This window comes from Phyllopteryx taeniolatus, chromosome 13 (assembly GCF_024500385.1).
Source record: "Phyllopteryx taeniolatus isolate TA_2022b chromosome 13, UOR_Ptae_1.2, whole genome shotgun sequence".
NCBI classification, from domain to species: Eukaryota; Metazoa; Chordata; class Actinopteri; order Syngnathiformes; family Syngnathidae; genus Phyllopteryx; species Phyllopteryx taeniolatus.
This window is the reverse complement of record NC_084514.1, coordinates 4251188-4269873: the sequence shown is the minus strand read 5'-3', so window position 1 is coordinate 4269873 and position 18686 is coordinate 4251188. Positions and strand designations below refer to the sequence as shown.

Here is an 18686-nt window from a genome sequence, read left to right as displayed (position 1 = left end):
ACATTAGGGATAGGGTGAGTTTCTCTTTCTTGCTAATTTCTAGTTCATATTCTAAAACAGTGCAGAAATTATAATGTTCCTCTATGCAAATAATCTTGTCTTGTAACCTGTAAAGAGCTTTTTTTTTTTTTTTTTTTGACATTTTGGGCTTTCAGTTGTACAGCACATTTTTACCTTCAAGGTACGCAAAACACGTTTATCTCCTTCAGCTAGCGTTGACGTAGCATCAGGAAAAACTGAAGGACACCCACAACATATCTGTGGAGGAACTAGGATTCAAACCCACAACCTTTGGGTGGCAAGACAACCACTCAACCAGGTTTGGTTGTGTGCTGACACAACTCATCAAAATGACTGGGAAACCTGTTATCAGTTAGCCTAGTTTTGATGGTGTAACTCAGCGTAAAGACTGGAAAACTGCTAGCAATTAGGTTAGCTTTGAGGATGTAGCTCAGCATCAAGACATGAAAACTGTTAGCAGTTAGCTTAGCTTTAATGGCTTAAACCAGAAGGACTCATAAACCACATGGTTAGGACACCTAAGTTCATAAAGCCTTGTTACTTTATGATATGATTACAGAGCTTTGCAGTGGGAAGAATTACCAATTCACTTCACCCATAACCGTGTACCAGCACGCTTTGGTCTCTCAAAAAATGTGTCATTAGGTTAATTATGAATTAACATAAGAGGCATCACGGTCCCCGGGCATGACGCAATGCTGCCCACTACTCAGGGATGGGTTAAATGCAGAAACAACATTTCTCTGTACATGTGCAATTTTACCTTTTACTTCATCCTTTCAACAAATGGCCAGTCAACCAGTAAACAGAATGAGAGCGAATCTGTGAATCTACTTTTTTGCTGTGCTTGCTCGACATCTAATGAATCACAAATGAATTGTGTTGTTTGTGTGATTTAAAACATTGTTGTTGGAAGAAGAATTGGACATAAAACAAAACAAAAAACACATCAGGCAGTAAAAATGAGGAATGTAGTTTTCTTGGTATGAAATCTACTTTTACCAATTTTTCATATGCAAGCACAACTGATCAGCCCGGCTACCACTTTTGTAACCCATGAAGAGTGTACAATTCCAAAGCTGGTGACATTCAAACTTTCTATCGCAAGGCTTACAATAAGTTATAGTACTACCGTAATTGCTTAGACTCCACATATTAGTACCACTTATTGAAAATATTCTCTGGAATGGAGCATGTTGCCTTTGGCTAAGCGTAGCAAGTTTCTGTTCCAGCTTGGCTGAGTTACTCAACCATGGCTAGTGTTGTTAAGAACAGTATGCTCTATCGATGCGCCTCTACTTTTTCTGGTTGCCTGCAGATGGTGCAGTCAAGACTTTGCATGTGCCACGTGGACCCAGGCCACCATCCAAGGTTTGTCCACATGCCTTGGCTTGCCACAAGCACACCCTGTGAGAGCTGTTCGGAAGCTATGGCTCTTGACTGCGCTCTCACGTTCTCGTTTCTCTTCTCACAGACATCTTTGCAGGCTTGACCTGCATCTGCCAAGTGCTGAGGTGCTGGGACGCAGCTGTGTGCTATATGTGAATAGAACGCTCAATCAAGTATAAAATCTTCTCAATGCCGCATAATGTGTCTTGGAAAAGGACAAGGCCGAACTCATATCAGCGTAGTTGTTTTACTTCCCTTTCCCAGTAATTTAGACCTCATCTATCCAAAGCGCTTTTCTAATTTGCCACAGATATCTTCATATCCAGACTACCCTTACTTGTAGATGATTGCTGATAGCTAAACATTCCTGAAGTGTTAGGAGCTATTCATTTGTGGGTCATCTGGACTGGGGTGATCCAGAGAAATCCCTTTGGAAAATATTAAAACCTTGTGATGTATCCTACATGCACAAATTGCGCTAACATCACATCGGCTGTTTTCAGTATTTCCTAAAGAATGCAAAGGATATTTACAGGTATGATCCTTTAGTTAGTTATGATTTGGACTTTTTTTGGTCAAGGCCCCCCATTAATTTTTTGGGTCGCAGGAAATCTTCCCTGGGTCGCTTAATACTTTTGCAGAATTTCTTCCAGTAGTTGAGGATTTATGTCGGCATTGGATGAAGATGATTGCACATCAAGGAGTTTTTTGTTGTTCCGCCAAGATTGAACACTCATAAGTCTACAAGAATCTACTGCCAGCAACAAGACATGGATGCCTGGTTGTGGAGGATACAGCACTGAAATATTCTATAACCTATAAATAGTATCAGTGTACATAATGCAGTTAAACTGTCTATTTTACATTAAACTATGAGTTTGCTTTACATTTAAAAAAAACAAAAAACAAGGGAACCTCTGAAGTTTGAACAACTCTGAGGGACTGCAGTTTGGAATTTGATCAACACTTCTGGGAAAAATATTTGCCGCTAAAGTCACACAAAACTTCAAAGTTGTCATGTATGTCGTCAAGCGTGACTTCAGCATAATTCAGGAGCAGGTTTAGCAAGAATCCAAGTCTCAAAGGATTACATTTTACCTATTTATTTATTTTTTGGGCAACACTCATTCCAAAAGAAAGAGTAGCCGCTACAAGGTATTAAGAGAAGACAGAACAAAGTTAACGCAGTGTTGCACTTGTTTTTAACCTTTACAGTGGTTACATTCTTTTTACACTTTTACTCTACAGACTCTTGTTTTACCTTCTGAGTCCACCTTGTAATTCATCAGAGGCAATAAAACTGATTGCTTTCACGGTTTGATGAAGAACCGTCTCTTATTTTTACACTTTGTAACAAAGTTATAATATAGATTTTTCATCACTAATAATAGTTTAGACCACTTTTTTTCCATTTCCATGCTTTCCTACAGGAAAATTGGTTTAAATTGGGAGTAGTCTTCAATAGATTGTGTTTGATGTTAAGGGTTTCCACTGAATTAGGTCTCAATTATAAAATCTTATTTAAAATGATGAAACAAATATCAAAGTTTCTAGAACTCATTTAAGCATACTATACTAAATGATTGGTTTACCAGTTAAAAATGATGTAGCAATTGTAGTATACAGAGAACCCCCACCTATTCGCAGTCCCCTCTTTCCATATTCACAATATTCACTTTTTTTTTTTCTTGCGCAACCTATCCTCATCTGTTTGCTGAAAAATTCCCGTATTCTAAATTTTTGGGCTCTTGCTGTAACACCCTATAATGGTACAAGATGCCTCCAAATCCAAAATAATGGGAAAGTATACATTGGTGACTAGGAACAATGTTGAAGTGATTGATACATCTCAACTGTTCTAAGATCTTTGTATGTTGGGAAGGAGATGGATGACTTTAGTCTGGATTGTTAGCGGAAGTTATGGAGTCATATTTTTGCTCTGCTGAGTGGCTATTAAAAAGCAAAATCAAATGACACGTAAGCCATTTATTTTTAAGGGAGTGGCACTTCCACTGACGTGTGCTGTGAGAAGTCAAGAACAATATGGCCTACACTTTACTTGCAAAGTAGTTTGGCCCTCATCACAAAAAGACAAAATATGGGCCAGTGAGTAATTGGGTGCAGGCATCTGCACTCAATTTGATGAGAGTGGCTATTAAATGTCATTTAAATGAGACGTAATTAATAAGACTGAAGGGTTCTAGGGGCAAGTTAGGGACAGGTTGAGCTATGTCATTAAAGCTAAGCTACTTACTAAACGTCTTCCAGGCAAGTCATCAAAGCTCAGCTAACCGATAAGATTCCCACTCTCTATGGTGAGTTATGCTTTCAAAGCTAAGTTGGTCGTTTCCTAGTCTTTATGTTAAGTTACACCCTCATTGTGCTGAGTTGGGCCATCAACGTTAAGCAAACTGCTTAAGTTTCCTAGTTTTTACACTGAGTTACACCATCGCGTCTTGTAGCTAACCAACTAATTCCTAACTCTTTGCACTTCTCCCCGACTGTTTACCAATTAATGAAGAACATATGCATTTCTAATACATATAATGAGCAATGATATAATAGATGCAATAGTTACTTACAGTAATATAAAAGAAAAGGTGATTTAAGTTTGATTCATCTTTTACTTGTACAATAGTTGGCAGTATTGTGATAGTGGATTGCACATCTGCCGCACAGTTCTGAGGTTTTGGGTTTGAATCTCTACACCGGCCTTTCTCTGTGGACTCACGCATTCCAGAAACATGCATGTTAGGCTAATTGAGTACAGTACTCTAAATTGTCTTAATGTGAGTGTGAATGGTTGTTTCTCCAGATGTGCCCTGCACAGGGGCATATTTAGTCATTTTGGAGCCCAAGGCAAATCCAGTCATGCAACTGGCAAGAGCATCTGGTTCTTGCTGTTGTTAGTTACACACATTCAGTGTCGCCGTGAAAAAGGTTAAGACATTTGGTAGTTTTGATAAAAACTGTTTTCCTCTCATCTTCTCATCTTCTCTGCTCCACTAGGCTTATTTTCCTTACAACAAGCCAACAAGTTTGTTTTGCTGCCCTCTTTCTGAATCAAGTCTGTACATGCACAGCGGGAAAATGGAATTGTCCATTGCATGAGAAGGGAGGGAGAGCGAACATGATACATTAAGCATTTTCATGTGTTTTTAAGTGCATTAATTAAAACAAGAAACAATAATAAATGCTATCAATCAAAGAAAACTTTTAATATGTTTTTATGAGACGGAGATATCAAGATTTCCTGGGCCTCAGCCAAATAAATTGCCTGTGTTTGTCTAATGGTAAGTCCTCCCCTGGCCCTGCGATTTGTTGGTGACCAGATCAGCGTGTACCCCGCCTCTTGCCCAAAGTCAGCAGGGATAGGCTCTAACTCACCCGTGACTCTAATGAAATGGAGGGATGGAGATACATTCATTTTTGTAAACCAATCTGATTGAATCTATTTCAATCATCACCGCATACTCAGTGATATAAAATGAAATCTCATCTACATTTGAGACGTAGCTCTAACAGAAGGTTTTGGTCACAGTATTATTTAATTACATGAGTCAAAAATAGTTTACCACTTTACGTTGGCCTGAAGCGCTATTCATGACGAAAACTAGTTTCAAATTGGGTGTGGTTAAAAATATAAGTGGTCACGAGGAACCACATGTGACCTCATTGCCTTACAGAATACTGTTAACCAACAGCAAACAAACACAGCTGGTGACCCTGTGAAGAAACACCTATTTGATTAAATCAAATATACTTAAAATGATTGGAACTAAAAACCATAAACTTCTTAATTTATTTTCACTGTAGCCACATTTTTTAAAAGATGACCCTATGAAAATACCTTTATTAAAAGAGCCTAAATTAGTAATTATTATGACACATCTTGTTGAACTTGAGAAGTGTGGGTGCTGAGAACATTATTGTATATAAATCCTATGCCATAAACATGTTTTCACTGAGACAAATGCATAGCAATTTCAAAAGTAAAGTGAAAGTAGTGAATTAAAAAAACAGCAATAATATTATATATAGCTATATAAAAAAATAGTATAATAGCAATAGTATAGTATTATAAATATCAATGACTTGAGACTTCCCACTCATTTTGAGATGGAACCTTCGTGGACTGACCCACCACAAAAGATGCTAATCACAACGATTGGCAAAGCATGCGACTTTTGGTGGAAAATGAGTTGTGAGCACTGAAGACTTCGTAAGCCTTTCTATGTGTCCTAGTACCTCCCAATGAAAAAGAAAACCTTGTTCCCTTTCTGGAGCTGGTCCTCCTCCTTAACCTCAAACAACCCTGTAATTACCTTCTGATGGGGGGTTGACGAAATGCTGTGCCAATGTCTTGGTTAATACAAGACCTAACAAGCTGGGCTCACCCAGGCAAAATACTGTTTATTGCTTTGCCAGACAAGCTACAACTACGATGGTAACTAAACAGGAACCAGTTACCTCAGCAAAGGCAAGCCAAGAGGTTTATTGATTGTGAATGTCAAACATGATCAATGCTACCTCTACAGTATTTGTTACTTTGAAGAGGTATGTTTTCTGGACAGACTTAAATGGAAATAAATATATACAGATGTATAATTTTTAGGAGAGTCACTCCTGACTTTTTGTCCAAGAAATAACCAGCTCTCTAAGCCGCATCCTCAGCATCCTGGAGCTGTATTTGTATTATTTGCAGTGTATCAGGTAATGGGTCGCATCAGCCTCAGTGATGGTGATGCACATCCCTAGCAGATAATAGATGTGTGAAAAAAGCTTGCTGTGTGTGGTCGTTCAGTGCCCGCCTAAAGGAACAGAACTGCATTAACCAGAATTCTGATATTCCAATCTAACGAGTCAGATGGATTGACTCCTCGGATTGATTCCTCTACTGATTGGCTGGATCCCAGTTGTTTTTCACACATGTTGTGTTGTGAAAGATCAGGACATAAAGTCACAGGTGCAAGTGCTAACTCATCATTAACATGAGCCAGTGCTCATGAGGGACATCGGACTCGCTGTTCGTTTATAAGTATGAGGTTATCTCTGTGATGTTGCCATTAAAAAAAGAAAACGGTGCTAAAACCCTGTTGTGGTGTGAGCCTGGAATGAACAAGCACACACAGATCTGCAGTCGAACTGGTTGTAGTTAATTTTAGTCCTGACCAGAGCAAGCTTCTGCAGAGAAGAAAGCTAACCACAAAGCAAAGCATGTCCTTCAGATGCTTCAGGAATGACTTGCTTTGAAAGATTTAGTGGAGAGGCGGCATCCCTTTTGATATAAACTAGCAGGTGAGGAATCAGCCACCTTTTAGAAGAATCACCTTTTATTGTCATGAACATGCATGCATGCACACAAAATTTGTTCTCTGCATTTAACCCATCACAGTGAACACATACACATGTTAGTGGAACACACTAGAGCACAAGTCTGGTGGGCACCATCTTTTTATTCAGTATTTGAAAGTGACTTTCTGCTTTGAAGTATTAGTTTTGAGTTAAATGCTACCACAGCATAGTGTGTCATTGTTGCGATTATATAAAATAAAAAATAAAAAAACAATACCTGCATTGACCATGTCAGCACTAATGCAGAGCAGATGACAGATGATGATAGAGAATATGACTTTCCCAAAATCTCTTGAATCATGCAAGATTAAAGCCAAGGAGAGAAAGTAGGTCATTCAAAGTAACAGATCCAGCTGGCCAGTTATAGCACATATTTTTTTTGTACTATTAGCCAAACGTTCATTCAGAACACGAGAATTGAACAAGGACTGGATTGTCTTATTTTAAAACACTCACGACGATTTTAATTATGAGCTTTGGTCTTGCTGGCTACAGGATGGCGGAGAGAACGTGTTATTTTTCCTACGATAGATGAATCAGCAAGTTGACTTTCTTACCTTCACACTGAAATGACCTTGTATTAACGGACTACTTCTTGTCATGTTCACTTAACTCATTTATATGATCCCATGCAGATTGTTTGGCACGATCAACCACATATCAGGCTTCATCGTTCACAGTTTATTCATCATTTCCATATCAAAAGATTTTGCACTGATAAAATTAGGGCACAAATGTCTCTTTTTTGGATACGGACAGATTGCAGCACTTGGCTTCAATTATTGTAAATTTTTCCAATATGTTACGGTATAAAATGCTGGTTAATGAAAATACACTGTAAAATGATCTGGCTTTATACAATGTCAAAGGCTTTTATCAGTTTTGTTCAAAAAGGATGTGCATGCCATGTGGTTACCGTCAGAAAGGATCCTTAGATAATCCTGAGCTCACGTTAGGAATCGTGGCCTAAATTTAAGATCCGAGTCTGCAAGTTTGGACACTTCTGCACTGTTTGATGTGACAGTGATATATAGATCAGACTGGAAACTCAATGAAACATGTCGTGTTTGAAGGAAAAGCCTCATCTTTGTAAAAGCCTTAAATTTGCCGCAATCATATATGTGGTAAGTCTCATAATATGGTAATTAAAAAGCTAAAACGGAGACAAAAATAATAGTTACGTACAACCGAACCGGCAAACCAGAACCAGCACTTCAAATCAGTGGTGGAGCTCTACGGCAGGAGACCGGGAAAAAACACCTGTAGATATATTGAACGTCTGCAGTGTCTTTTGTTTTACACAAGATGTCTTCAACAGCTACCAGAGATAGCCAACTGATGTTTAGGCTTTGTTCATGTTTACAGCTATCATATCACGTATGTATAAATAAATGATATACATTTATTTAACTTTTGCCAACGATAAAGAAAATAATATTCTAGCAAGTTCAGATTCAAACAATCATGTCATCACCCCGCAGCTATCGTAGTTATCACTGCACACTGCACATTCCGCCAACCTGTTTTCCGGTTTGCTCATGTGATGTACCGCATCAGGCCCAATACTAAAATATGTTTTATGATCATTTAACTGATATTATTCTTGGTCGGACTTTTCAAAATGCGCCTGGATATTGATCTGAGATGTACACAAATCTAAAAAATGGAGGGACAGTGCTGGCAAAAGAGGAAAATAAAAGTACTACAGATGGTTACGATTGGATTATTTTTAGAAGGTCAGAACTAATTTGGTTGAGACCTGTTTGCAGTATAACACGCTGGAAAAGTCATGACAAGGCATGACATGCTGCTATCAACTTATCCACTTATTGCAGACGACTTATCGTCTTTCCTGGGTCTTGCTATGTGAAATCTACAACAGCTGCTCATGATGGGATTATTTCAGATCAAGATTGACTTGTTTGAGGGTCGTTTGCAGTCAGACACAATAGTACATGTTGTAATTCCGTCACAGAGGCACAGTTGCTCCCTCAGGCTCCATCCCTTCCTGGTCTAAGGCCTGGTACACACATAAAGAGTTTTCATATGTTCAAATATTATTTATCTGTTAGACGCAGACAGCACACATGAAGATAAAAAAATCTGGCACAGTCACACACATAAAGATGCAGTTCCACCGCTGATCTACAACCCCAATTTCAATGAAGTTGGGACTGTTGTGTTAAACATAAATAAAAACAGAATACAATGATTTTCAAATCATGTTCAACCTATATTTAATTGAACACACTACAAAGACAAGATATTTAATGTTCAAACTGATAAACTTTATTGTTTTGCGCAAATAATCATTAACTTGGAATTTTATGGCTGCAACACGTTCCAAAAAAGCTGGGACAGGGTCATGTTTACCACTGTGTTACATCACCTTTTCTTTTAACAACATTCAATAAACGTTTGGGAACTGAGGACACTGATTGTTGAAGCTTTGTAGGTGGAATTCTTTCCCATTCTTGCTTGATGTACAGTTTCAGCTGTTCAACAGTCCGGGGTCACCGTTGTCATATTTTGCGCTTCATAATGCACCACACATTTTCAATGGGAGACAGGTCTGGACTGCAGGCAGGTCAGTCTAGTACTCTTTTACTACGAAGCCACGCTGTTGTAACATGTGCAGAATGTGGTGTGGCATTGTCTTGCTGAAATAAGCAGGGGCGTCCATAAAAAAGACGTTGCTTGGATGGCAGCATATGTTTCTCCAAAACCTGTATGTACCTTTCAGCATTAATGGATGTGTAAATTACCCATGCCATTGGCACTAACACAGCCCCATACCATCAGAGATGCTGGCTTTTGAACTTTGTGTCCATAACAGTCTGGATGGTTCTTTTCCTCTTTGGCCCGGAGGGCACGACATCCACAATTTCCAAAAACAATTTGAAATGTGGACTCGTCGGACCAAAGAACACTTTTTCACTTTGCATCAGTCCATTTTAGATGAGCTAGGGCCCAGAGAAGCCAGCGGCATTTCTGAGTGTTGTTGATAAATGGCTTTTGCTTTGCATAGTAGAGTTTCAAGTTGCACTTACGGATGTAGTGCCGAACTGTATATACTACATTGGTTTTCTGAAGTGTTCCTGAGCCCATGTGGTGATATCCTTTACACATTGATGTCGGTTTTTGATGCAGTGCCGCCTGAGGGATCGAAGTTCACTGGCATTCCATGTTGGTTTTCGGCCTTGCCGCTTACATGCAGTGATTTCTCCAGATTCTCTGAACCTTTTGATGATATTATGGACTGTAGATGATGAAATCCCAAAATTCCTTCCAATTGTACATTGAGGAACATTGTGCTTAAACTGTTCGACTATTTTCTCACGCACTTGTTCACAAAGAGGTGAACCTCGCCCCATCGTTGCTTGTGAATGACTGAAGCTCCTTTTATACCCAATCATGGGACCCACCTGTTCCCAATTAGCCTGTTCACCTGTGGAATGTTCCAAACAGGTGTTTGATGAGCATTTCTCAACTTTCTCAGTCTTTTGTGCCACCTTCCCCAGCTTTTTTGGAACGTGTTACAGCCATAGAATTCTTAGTTAATGATTATTTGCTAAAAATAATAAAGTTTATCAGTTTGAACATTAAATATCTTGTCTTTGTAGTGTATTCAATTAAATATAGGTTGAACATGATTTGCAAATCATTGTATTCTGTTTTTATTTATGTTTAACACAGCGTCCCAACTTCATTGGAATTAGGGTTGTAGAAACAAGTCCTTAAAGACAGAAATCTTGTGTTATCACATCTAACTAAAATGAAGAGGAACAAACACTTACGGATATATTACGCCGAGGGAAAGGAGGCAGGAGTCTTGTAGAATAATATGTCATCAAAAAAGACTTGCTTTGGAAAATACATACTTCTTGCCATTTGGGAAAGCCACTTTTATGCAAAAACAAACATCTGGTAGGACATGTTTGTTTTTATTGACAGTCGCGTCATTCTTCCTCAGTCAGTGCACTTTCTTTGATTGGCTACATTCCATTCCACAATTCAGAGTCATGACTAGGAAGTAGTTGTCTTTCTCCACACACGAAGATTTCTGGTCATATTTAAGCTTGTCGTCCCCCGACCTGTCTAAGACCTTCTTATCGGGAAAAATTCACACCTCAGACTGCAGGATAATAGTATACAATAATCTTACAGAGTAACACATTAAAAAAATGTGTGTAATGCCTTTCTAATAGGTTCCTCACAAATACTGACAATCCTAAATTGGTATTGACATATGCACTGTTCCTGAATTCCTGTTACTTTTCTCAATTATTTCCCTAATGTTTTGGGCACAATGAAAGTACTTGAATGAATATTGAATATGAATGAATGAATGAATGAATTTTTATATCATCTGCGGGCCCTAAAACAATTGATATCATTGCAATGAAATATTCTATTCAATGTCCATGTCAATGTCTTGAGCTTAACGTAATACAGTATGCTTTTCACTTACGGAAGACAGCAACATTTCCGGGGAGGTAACTTGGAATTTTGTTATTTCCATGTGCTCCCGACATTATGCAAATAATTTTCCTCCAAGTATTAAAAAACCCTGTTCAAAATTACGTCACTTTGTTCAAATACTTTTGAAGCCCCTGGAAATGCAGGTACTCTGTTTAAAATGGCTGTAATTAAAAAAATGGTGAATAAAGTATCTTTGTAAAACCTCTTGCAATAAGGCAGAATTTGTACATTTCAGTCAAATGTTGACTGATTTATTTATATACATTGTGGCGGCATATTAGAGCAAACTCATGAAGTCTCTCATTGCTCAAATACTCAACCATATGTACTGTATTTGCATCCATAGCCTGTCCTCCACTGGCTCTGTGAGTCTGACAGCACCCATCTATGCACATGTATTGTACGAGTAGTCGCTTGTGTGTATAAAATACAACATTGCTAGTGATGACTGAATGATGCTGAACCTGATAAAAAAATTCTCAGGGGAAAATGCACAAGAAGCTCAACATGTGCATAATTCATGTGGAAACGAAGACGGAAAACTGATTACCGCAGCAAGCACTTTGCCATTTTTCCAAGTACCTAAATAGTGCTGAGACTCTACAAAGGTTAATTGCAAAGAATTTTACAAGAAGTTGCCATCAATGCCCTGCTGGGTTGTACTAAAGCTTAATGACCTTGCCTCATATCAGCTCTGAATCCTGTCTGCAAGAGTTATGGCAGCACCATGAGAACTATTTCTGAGAAGTATAGACAAGGTTCTGTTGGAAACATACCTCATTTAAAAATGTATAGGTGCCTTGCGGTGACAGGAGTTCTACAACCGGCTGGAAAAGGCGAAGTTTGGAGTCAATGGCAATCAGCCGCTCCAGGTCGGACGTTTCTGGGGTGTAACCCTGGCTTGTCGACACCGGCACAGCCCACATGTCCTCCTGGAAGACATGCATCAGTTGAATAAGTCATAGGATAGGCCTTCTTTATTTTGTGGCAACGTAAATAGGAGATGTTCAACACTGCGTAGCTGTAACTTGGTAACAAGAATGAGATAGTGGGTTACTCCTATCCTCACAGCATTGCCAAGTAAACGGTCTAATGCCCCTAGAGAGGGAAAACGGTGGAAGAGGGGTGAGGTCATTGGGGTCCAGTGGTGAGACAAGATCTAGATCACAAATGAATAATGCAACTCTTTTGAAAATTTAATCCACAAATGTCAGAATGCATTATATATTTGATTTACAGGTTTAATTTGTTGCGTGACCAAACTAAAAACTCAGTGTGCCCATACCAAGTTACTTTTCCCCATTGAAATTGATATGCCCCTCCAAAAACATTTTTGTTGTTGTTTTTTTGTTACGCATATGAAACATAGCTATGCATTGTATAAAAACCAAACACAAAATGTAATAAAAGAGAATGTAAAGAAATAAACTGTTTTTAAAGTGCCATTGCTGTACGTTGGGGCAAGCCGAAAGTCACAACACCATCAACTGTGGTGTTTACGACTTTAAGGAGCATATAGTGAGTGACATCAGGGGCCGAAGTCGGGTTGACCGGACTTGGCTGATGAGTCTGCGTGTGGGTTTCTGGGCATGAATTTTGGCCTTGACAGTGTTCTCATTTTCTATTTGGGTGTTTGATTGTTTTTTACCGTTTATGTTTTGTCTGTGATGCAAAAATTTCACCACCAATTGCCATGAGACTTTGTGGAGGGCTGGCTGCTACAGTCCACTTGCATTAGGGGAGTGGGACAGTGACAAACCCTTATCTATCAGATGGCGCTGCACTCACATGGCTTGAGTGGAACAGTATGTCCATGCATATTATGAATTATTCAGTCCAACAAAAATGAGAGAAAAATGTCTTTATAATAATGTATTTGCGGTCACTGATGGTGTAGTGGTACACTCGCCTGACTTTGGTGCGGGGAGTGTGGGTTCAGTTCCCACTCAGTGACGGTGTGAATGTGAGTGCGAATGGTTGTCCGTGTCTATATGCGCCCTGCGACTGACTGGCGACCAGTTCAGGGTGTAGTCCGCCTTTCGCCCGAAGTCAGCTGGGATAGGCTCCAGCGCCCCGCGACCCTAACCAGGATAAGCGGTGTTAAAAATGGATGGATGGATGGATGGATAATAATGTATTTGTAACATCTCTGTGTGAAGTTTGAATGTTCTCCCCCTGGATGTGTGGGTTTTGTCTGGGTAGCTCCAACCCAAAGATGCTACTTGTAGTATGGTCAACGATTATTGACTGTTAAATGTATTGTCTTAGTTTAACAGATACAAATAATATTGGGAGAACATCAAAACAGTGTAAAAGACAAACAGAGCAGAAACGTCAAGTTGATGTGTCCCATCGGATTCTACCCATAACTGGACCTCAGTCCTGAAGACGATTCGCTGCCAGAGAAGTCTTCCTCTAGCCAGTAAAATATGGAAATCTGACCAACTGTACGCCCATCAATTTGGTAGCTGCCACTACAATCACTGCAGTATTTGTTCTAAAAGTTAAACATCACAAATAAAGCATCATGGCATTTGGAACAATCTGGGTGCCTCCCAAGGATGCAAAGCTGTTGGGGTCAGGCTAAAGGGAACGTATCTGAAAGATAATGCTTCACAACTGCCAAAAGCACTATTTGGGACAGTTAAAAGAAAAAAAGACAATCTTTTTTAAGTAAAGATGTTATTAATGGGCTTGCTGTGAGATGTCTCCTGCTCAATATCTGCCCTTGAGTTTCAGACTTTGAGCTTTTTTGGCACAGCCTCCCTTTTGGGGCAACTGCAGTTTATAGAAATCCATCTTCCTATATTTGAAAGATTCTTAATTTCAAAGAGCACAGATGGAATAATTCTGAGAATGTGACATAAAAATAATCCACACCATGTGGCCTCTCATGAACCACATCTGGCTCATGTGCGCAGCTTTGGGTAGTGAGGATGGTCTGCCCAATGGCCTTCTTAGTGGCCAAGCAGACGTCAAAACATGCGTAGCGGTTAGCGTTACTCCATGTGCTTAGCTGTAAAATGCAAAAGCGTTCGTGACCATGATAAGGGCCCCGGTTCAACTATGTGAGAGCGACTATTTGATAGTGGAAACAACTTTCGGTTCCCATAAAATATAAAAATATCTTGCAGAATGTTGATAGCAGACATGGTGAAATGGAATCACCACCTGCTAAGATGTGACTCCAAAGATCTCCAGACAGGGGGGAGAAGTATGAAGGAACTTGCAAAAGTCATATGTTGCCTGTTCTGTGCTCCCATGGCAGCCTACCTCGTTGCCTGCGCCTCTGGCACTCTCCTCTTCCTCTTCATCTATGTCTCGCAGGAGCTCGGCCAGACGCTCTTCCTCTGCCTGTGTCAACAGCACTTGGCCGCATTTGCCCCTGACAAGCTAGTGCAGCACACAACATTGCAAAAGACAAAGACCTTGACTGCAGACAGCAGTGTGTTTGCAAATGGACAAAAACAAGTATGTACGACCAAATAAAAATGAAAATAAAAAAAAACCTTTACTGTCTTTAACCATATGTTATCCAAAATCAAAAGCATACTTGCCCAAGTTTGCAGGACAAAAACCACTAAGTCTGGTAAGTTTGAATGTTGACTTCGAATTATGCCCTTGCCATCTTATGGCAAATATTTTTGATGGACAGACACATTAGATTGATGGATTAATGGACGACAAAGATAAAGAGAGCTAGAGCTAGGTAGAGACAGATAGACATACACAGACAGACAGATGGAAAAATCAAAAAATCGACAGACAGGCAAACAGAAGACAGACAGACGGACAATTGATATCAAATAATGTCCAGTCTCATCAAAGGGACTCCAATTATGATTTCATTTTTCTCAGTGGCGCACTCAAAAATTAAAAATGTGTTTTTCCCTCAGCTCAGTCAGTTAAGTCACACTTGGAAAAACAAACAGTGAGGGGACTTACTCCAAATCATGTGGAGATTCCTGTACTTGCCCTTGGCCTCACGTGAACTTTGACATACCTCAATATTTCTCTTGACAAAGTTCTTCGGTCTCTTCTTGCCCTTGGAGGCGTCACCGTGGCTCGCTTCGTCCGACTCCTCGCACACCGACTCGGATACTTCGCTTGAGTCGTCCGCTCGCTCTTCACCTAACGGACGAGAATGTACTTTAGATTCCACAACAAAAACTGTGGAAAGGAAAGGTAATGGTTTTAATGTAGGCTGGTAACGTAACAACAAGGATAATAAGTTTATTGTTGAGTTCTTCCCCCAAAAAATAATATGTACAATTGTCTATTACAAAATGTGCATGTATTTCCAAGTGGTTGAGGTCATTCAATCACTGCAGTGCTGTCACTCAGCTCAACAGTGTAGGAGAGAAAAGAACTTCAGTAGGGTGTATACTGAGCTAATAGTGCCATCTAGTGCACATTTGTCTCCTTATACAGCAGCTTCCACCAGTGTAGTGTAGTAGTTTCAATAATTATACACTCCATTAAATATGCACAGACTTACTCTCTAACATTTGTTGCAGTCTTCTATCCAGATCATTGTCACCTATCTGAGTTTTAAAAAGTGACACGAAATCCTTCCTCTCTGGGGGGCCTATTAGAAACAAAACACATTTCAGATTAATGTGATGGCAGGGAACGTGGCATATAATATTATTGGTGATCCTATTGCTTACCAATCGGTGATTCCAAAGCCCAAAACAGCCTTGCATTCATGGCCTCATGGCTCCTTTCCGAGTGGCCTTCAGGTAAGCTCTCCTTTGAAAAATACATGCTTATTAACTCTGTTACATTTGGATAACCATAAGCAAAAAATGTAGTTTGAGTAGTTTTAATGCATCATACTTTTATTATAAATATTCATAAATATTTTTTAAAGACGAAATTATACTTTTTACTCCATTAAATTGAACTTCATTCCACTCACTACTTTCGTTTATACATATATATATATATATATATTATTGCTTGCATGATCTATTAGTTTGGTTTGTCAGAGAGACCTTTGTCACATGACTGTTTCACCAATACAACGTAACAACTAGCGACATTCCAATCAGAGAGACCGCACACAAGGTCTCCTTCGCTCCACACAGAAGACATTTTTTTTTAAGTGACTCATTTACTTGAAGCATGGCAGAAACAACGGTGGTTGTCATGTGCTGTCTTCAGTGTCTGCCATTAAAACGCTGACATTTAAGCCTGCAAGCACTCCACTTCGAACTACAGAAAACACGCTACGGTTTCCTATGTCATCTCTTCCTGGTTATTTATTATTGTTTTAGTTCAAGCAATATTGTTTGGGTAATATCTAAATTTCTAATTCTAATTCCATTCCGAATTGTATATTTTTGTCTGTTTGACATTCACTGATTAGAAAAAAATAATCATGAGGAGCTACTCTGTACTTGAGCAGTTTTTTTAAACTGAATACCTTAACTCAAGTAATTATTTGTAAAACTTCTTTTTACTTTTACTTGAGTCATATTACTCCATAAGTAACAGTACTCGTGAACACAATTTTTTGGCTACTCTACCCACTTGTGCTCTTATTAGAAATGTGAGAACCTAATGCAACAGAGCAACGTTTATTTATTTTTTACCATTAGCTCGTTCCAGAGTTTAGCTTGGCATTGTTTCCTTTGACGCTTGGCTTCTTTTTCTCTGCACATACATACAGACAGAAGTTCATCAAGCCTCCTCATTTCCTCAATTGCCCTGTGCAGCTTTGGGTCTTGCTTCTCTTCATCAGTTGCATTAATATCATATTGACCTGAAAGGAATATTCATATGCAGTATGATAATTTACCTCACAATTAAGTAGATACAGTGAAGCCCTGCACATTAGCGGTTCCGCAGTAGTAGATTTGCCTATTTGCTGATCATTTTTTGGGAACCTATCCTCCATTATTCATTGAAACTTGCCTATTAGCTGTTTTTGCACTCAGGCCAAACCAATAACTGTATTGCATCTGGTGGCATCTTGAGTTGAGGAGTTTCATTTAAACATAGGTAGTACTTTGCCACCATCTTGTGACCTCTATAGGCAATTACAAACCTTTCGGAGGAGTGTCAAATACTAACAGATTTTCGCCATTTGCAGTAGGGTTCGGTTTTTATCCCCTGTGAATAGTTGAGTTTCACTGTATCATGATCGCACTGTTGTGCATCAGCAACACGGGGTCCTAGTGGTTAAGTCTGCCTCATTTATGAGGTTCCAGTTTGGATCGCGGCTACTGTGTGTAGTTTGCATGTTTCCCCACGCGTGGGTTTTCTGCGGGTACTGCGGCTCCTTCCCGCATTCCAATAACATGCATGTTAGGTTCATTGAAGACTAAATTGTCCATTGGTGTGAGTGTGAAAGCTTGTTTGTCCCTATGATTGGCCTGCAAAGTTCCAGTTCACCCATGACCCTAATGAAGATAAGCAGTATAGAACAGTATTTCCCAACCTTTATTGAGCCTAGGCTCATATTTTACATTAGATAAAATGTTAAGGTACACGCCCAAACACAAAATATATACTATACTAAATAATGATGATCTTCTCTTAATTTACCCACAAATTTACTTACTCAGTGTGAAAATTGAATCAGTTTTGTAGAACACAAATTTATTGTTCAGTTTTTTTAATAGCAACATGTGGATACACAGGTTAAACCTTCTGCCATCGAGTTGTACTCAGTCTCCCTTAATTGGTTTTCAAACTGCATGTTACAGTGGCTACAAAAATATTTATAGGCCTACTTTGGGAATCACTGATATTGGGAATCACTGATATAGGAGATGGATGGATGGAAAGTTTGACTTTCACCCATTAAACATAAACATTTTCACATTTTAGTACTTATTTTCCAAAAGATAATAATAATAATAATAATAACCTCACATGGCACTCACCTCTTTGTGTGGTCTCAGAAGATTCTCTTGATGCAGAAATGCTTTCTAAACCAGCAATGCTCATTTCCATGATGAGCTATAATTGGCGTGTTCAGCACCACGTAGGAATTTTCGATATTTTATGTATGATCAACTATAATGCTACCAATGCTAACGGTGTGTCACGTAGAGCTATATATAGCGAGCACTGTGAGTCCCCTCTTGGGAAGAAGCGTTTTACATGAAATTTGTAATTTCAGAACCCACTTTTGACTACTACCTCGGTTACAACCACGATAGTTATGTCATTAACCACCATAAAGACTTTCTGTGACGTTAAATCGACGCGTGTTCTTTGTACGAATGCAGCAGAAATAAGATAACATTTAAACATACCATCATTCCCCCTCGACGTGAAGCTCATTAGTTCGTTAGTGTTTTTCCTAGCCCGTGTGTGTGTGTTTTAAACGAGCTTGCGAAGTGTCTCGTCAAGCGCGTGGTAACTATGGAGGTAAAATCTCCCGGATGTTGTAACTATGGAAATATGCCTTCGTTACCATGGAGGCG

The 18686-nt window shown here is 39.2% G+C and overlaps 1 protein-coding gene across 7 annotated transcripts in view; it reads right to left on the bottom strand.

The window, feature by feature from the left end:
• Positions 1-18635, bottom strand: part of fsip1 (fibrous sheath interacting protein 1) — a 31183-nt gene extending 12548 nt beyond the window's left edge. Inside the window, exons 1-8 of one of the 7 annotated variants that reach the window (XM_061795200.1) lie at positions 18141-18602; positions 16845-17014; positions 15918-15999; positions 15746-15835; positions 15251-15378; positions 14521-14640; positions 12024-12179; positions 6856-8785 (exon numbers count right to left, since the gene is read on the bottom strand). In XM_061795200.1, the coding sequence (XP_061651184.1) occupies positions 8735-8785; positions 12024-12179; positions 14521-14640; positions 15251-15378; positions 15746-15835; positions 15918-15999; positions 16845-17014; positions 18141-18210 (867 nt within the window). In that variant the 5' untranslated portion in view covers positions 18211-18602 and the 3' untranslated portion in view covers positions 6856-8734. Of the gene's footprint in view, positions 1-6855; positions 8786-12023; positions 12180-14520; positions 14641-15250; positions 15379-15745; positions 15836-15917; positions 16000-16844; positions 17015-18140 lie in introns of those variants that run through there. The other 6 variants (XM_061795197.1, XM_061795202.1, XM_061795196.1 and 3 more) reach the window with 6 other exon arrangements.
• Between the last annotated feature and the right edge of the window lie 51 nt (positions 18636-18686).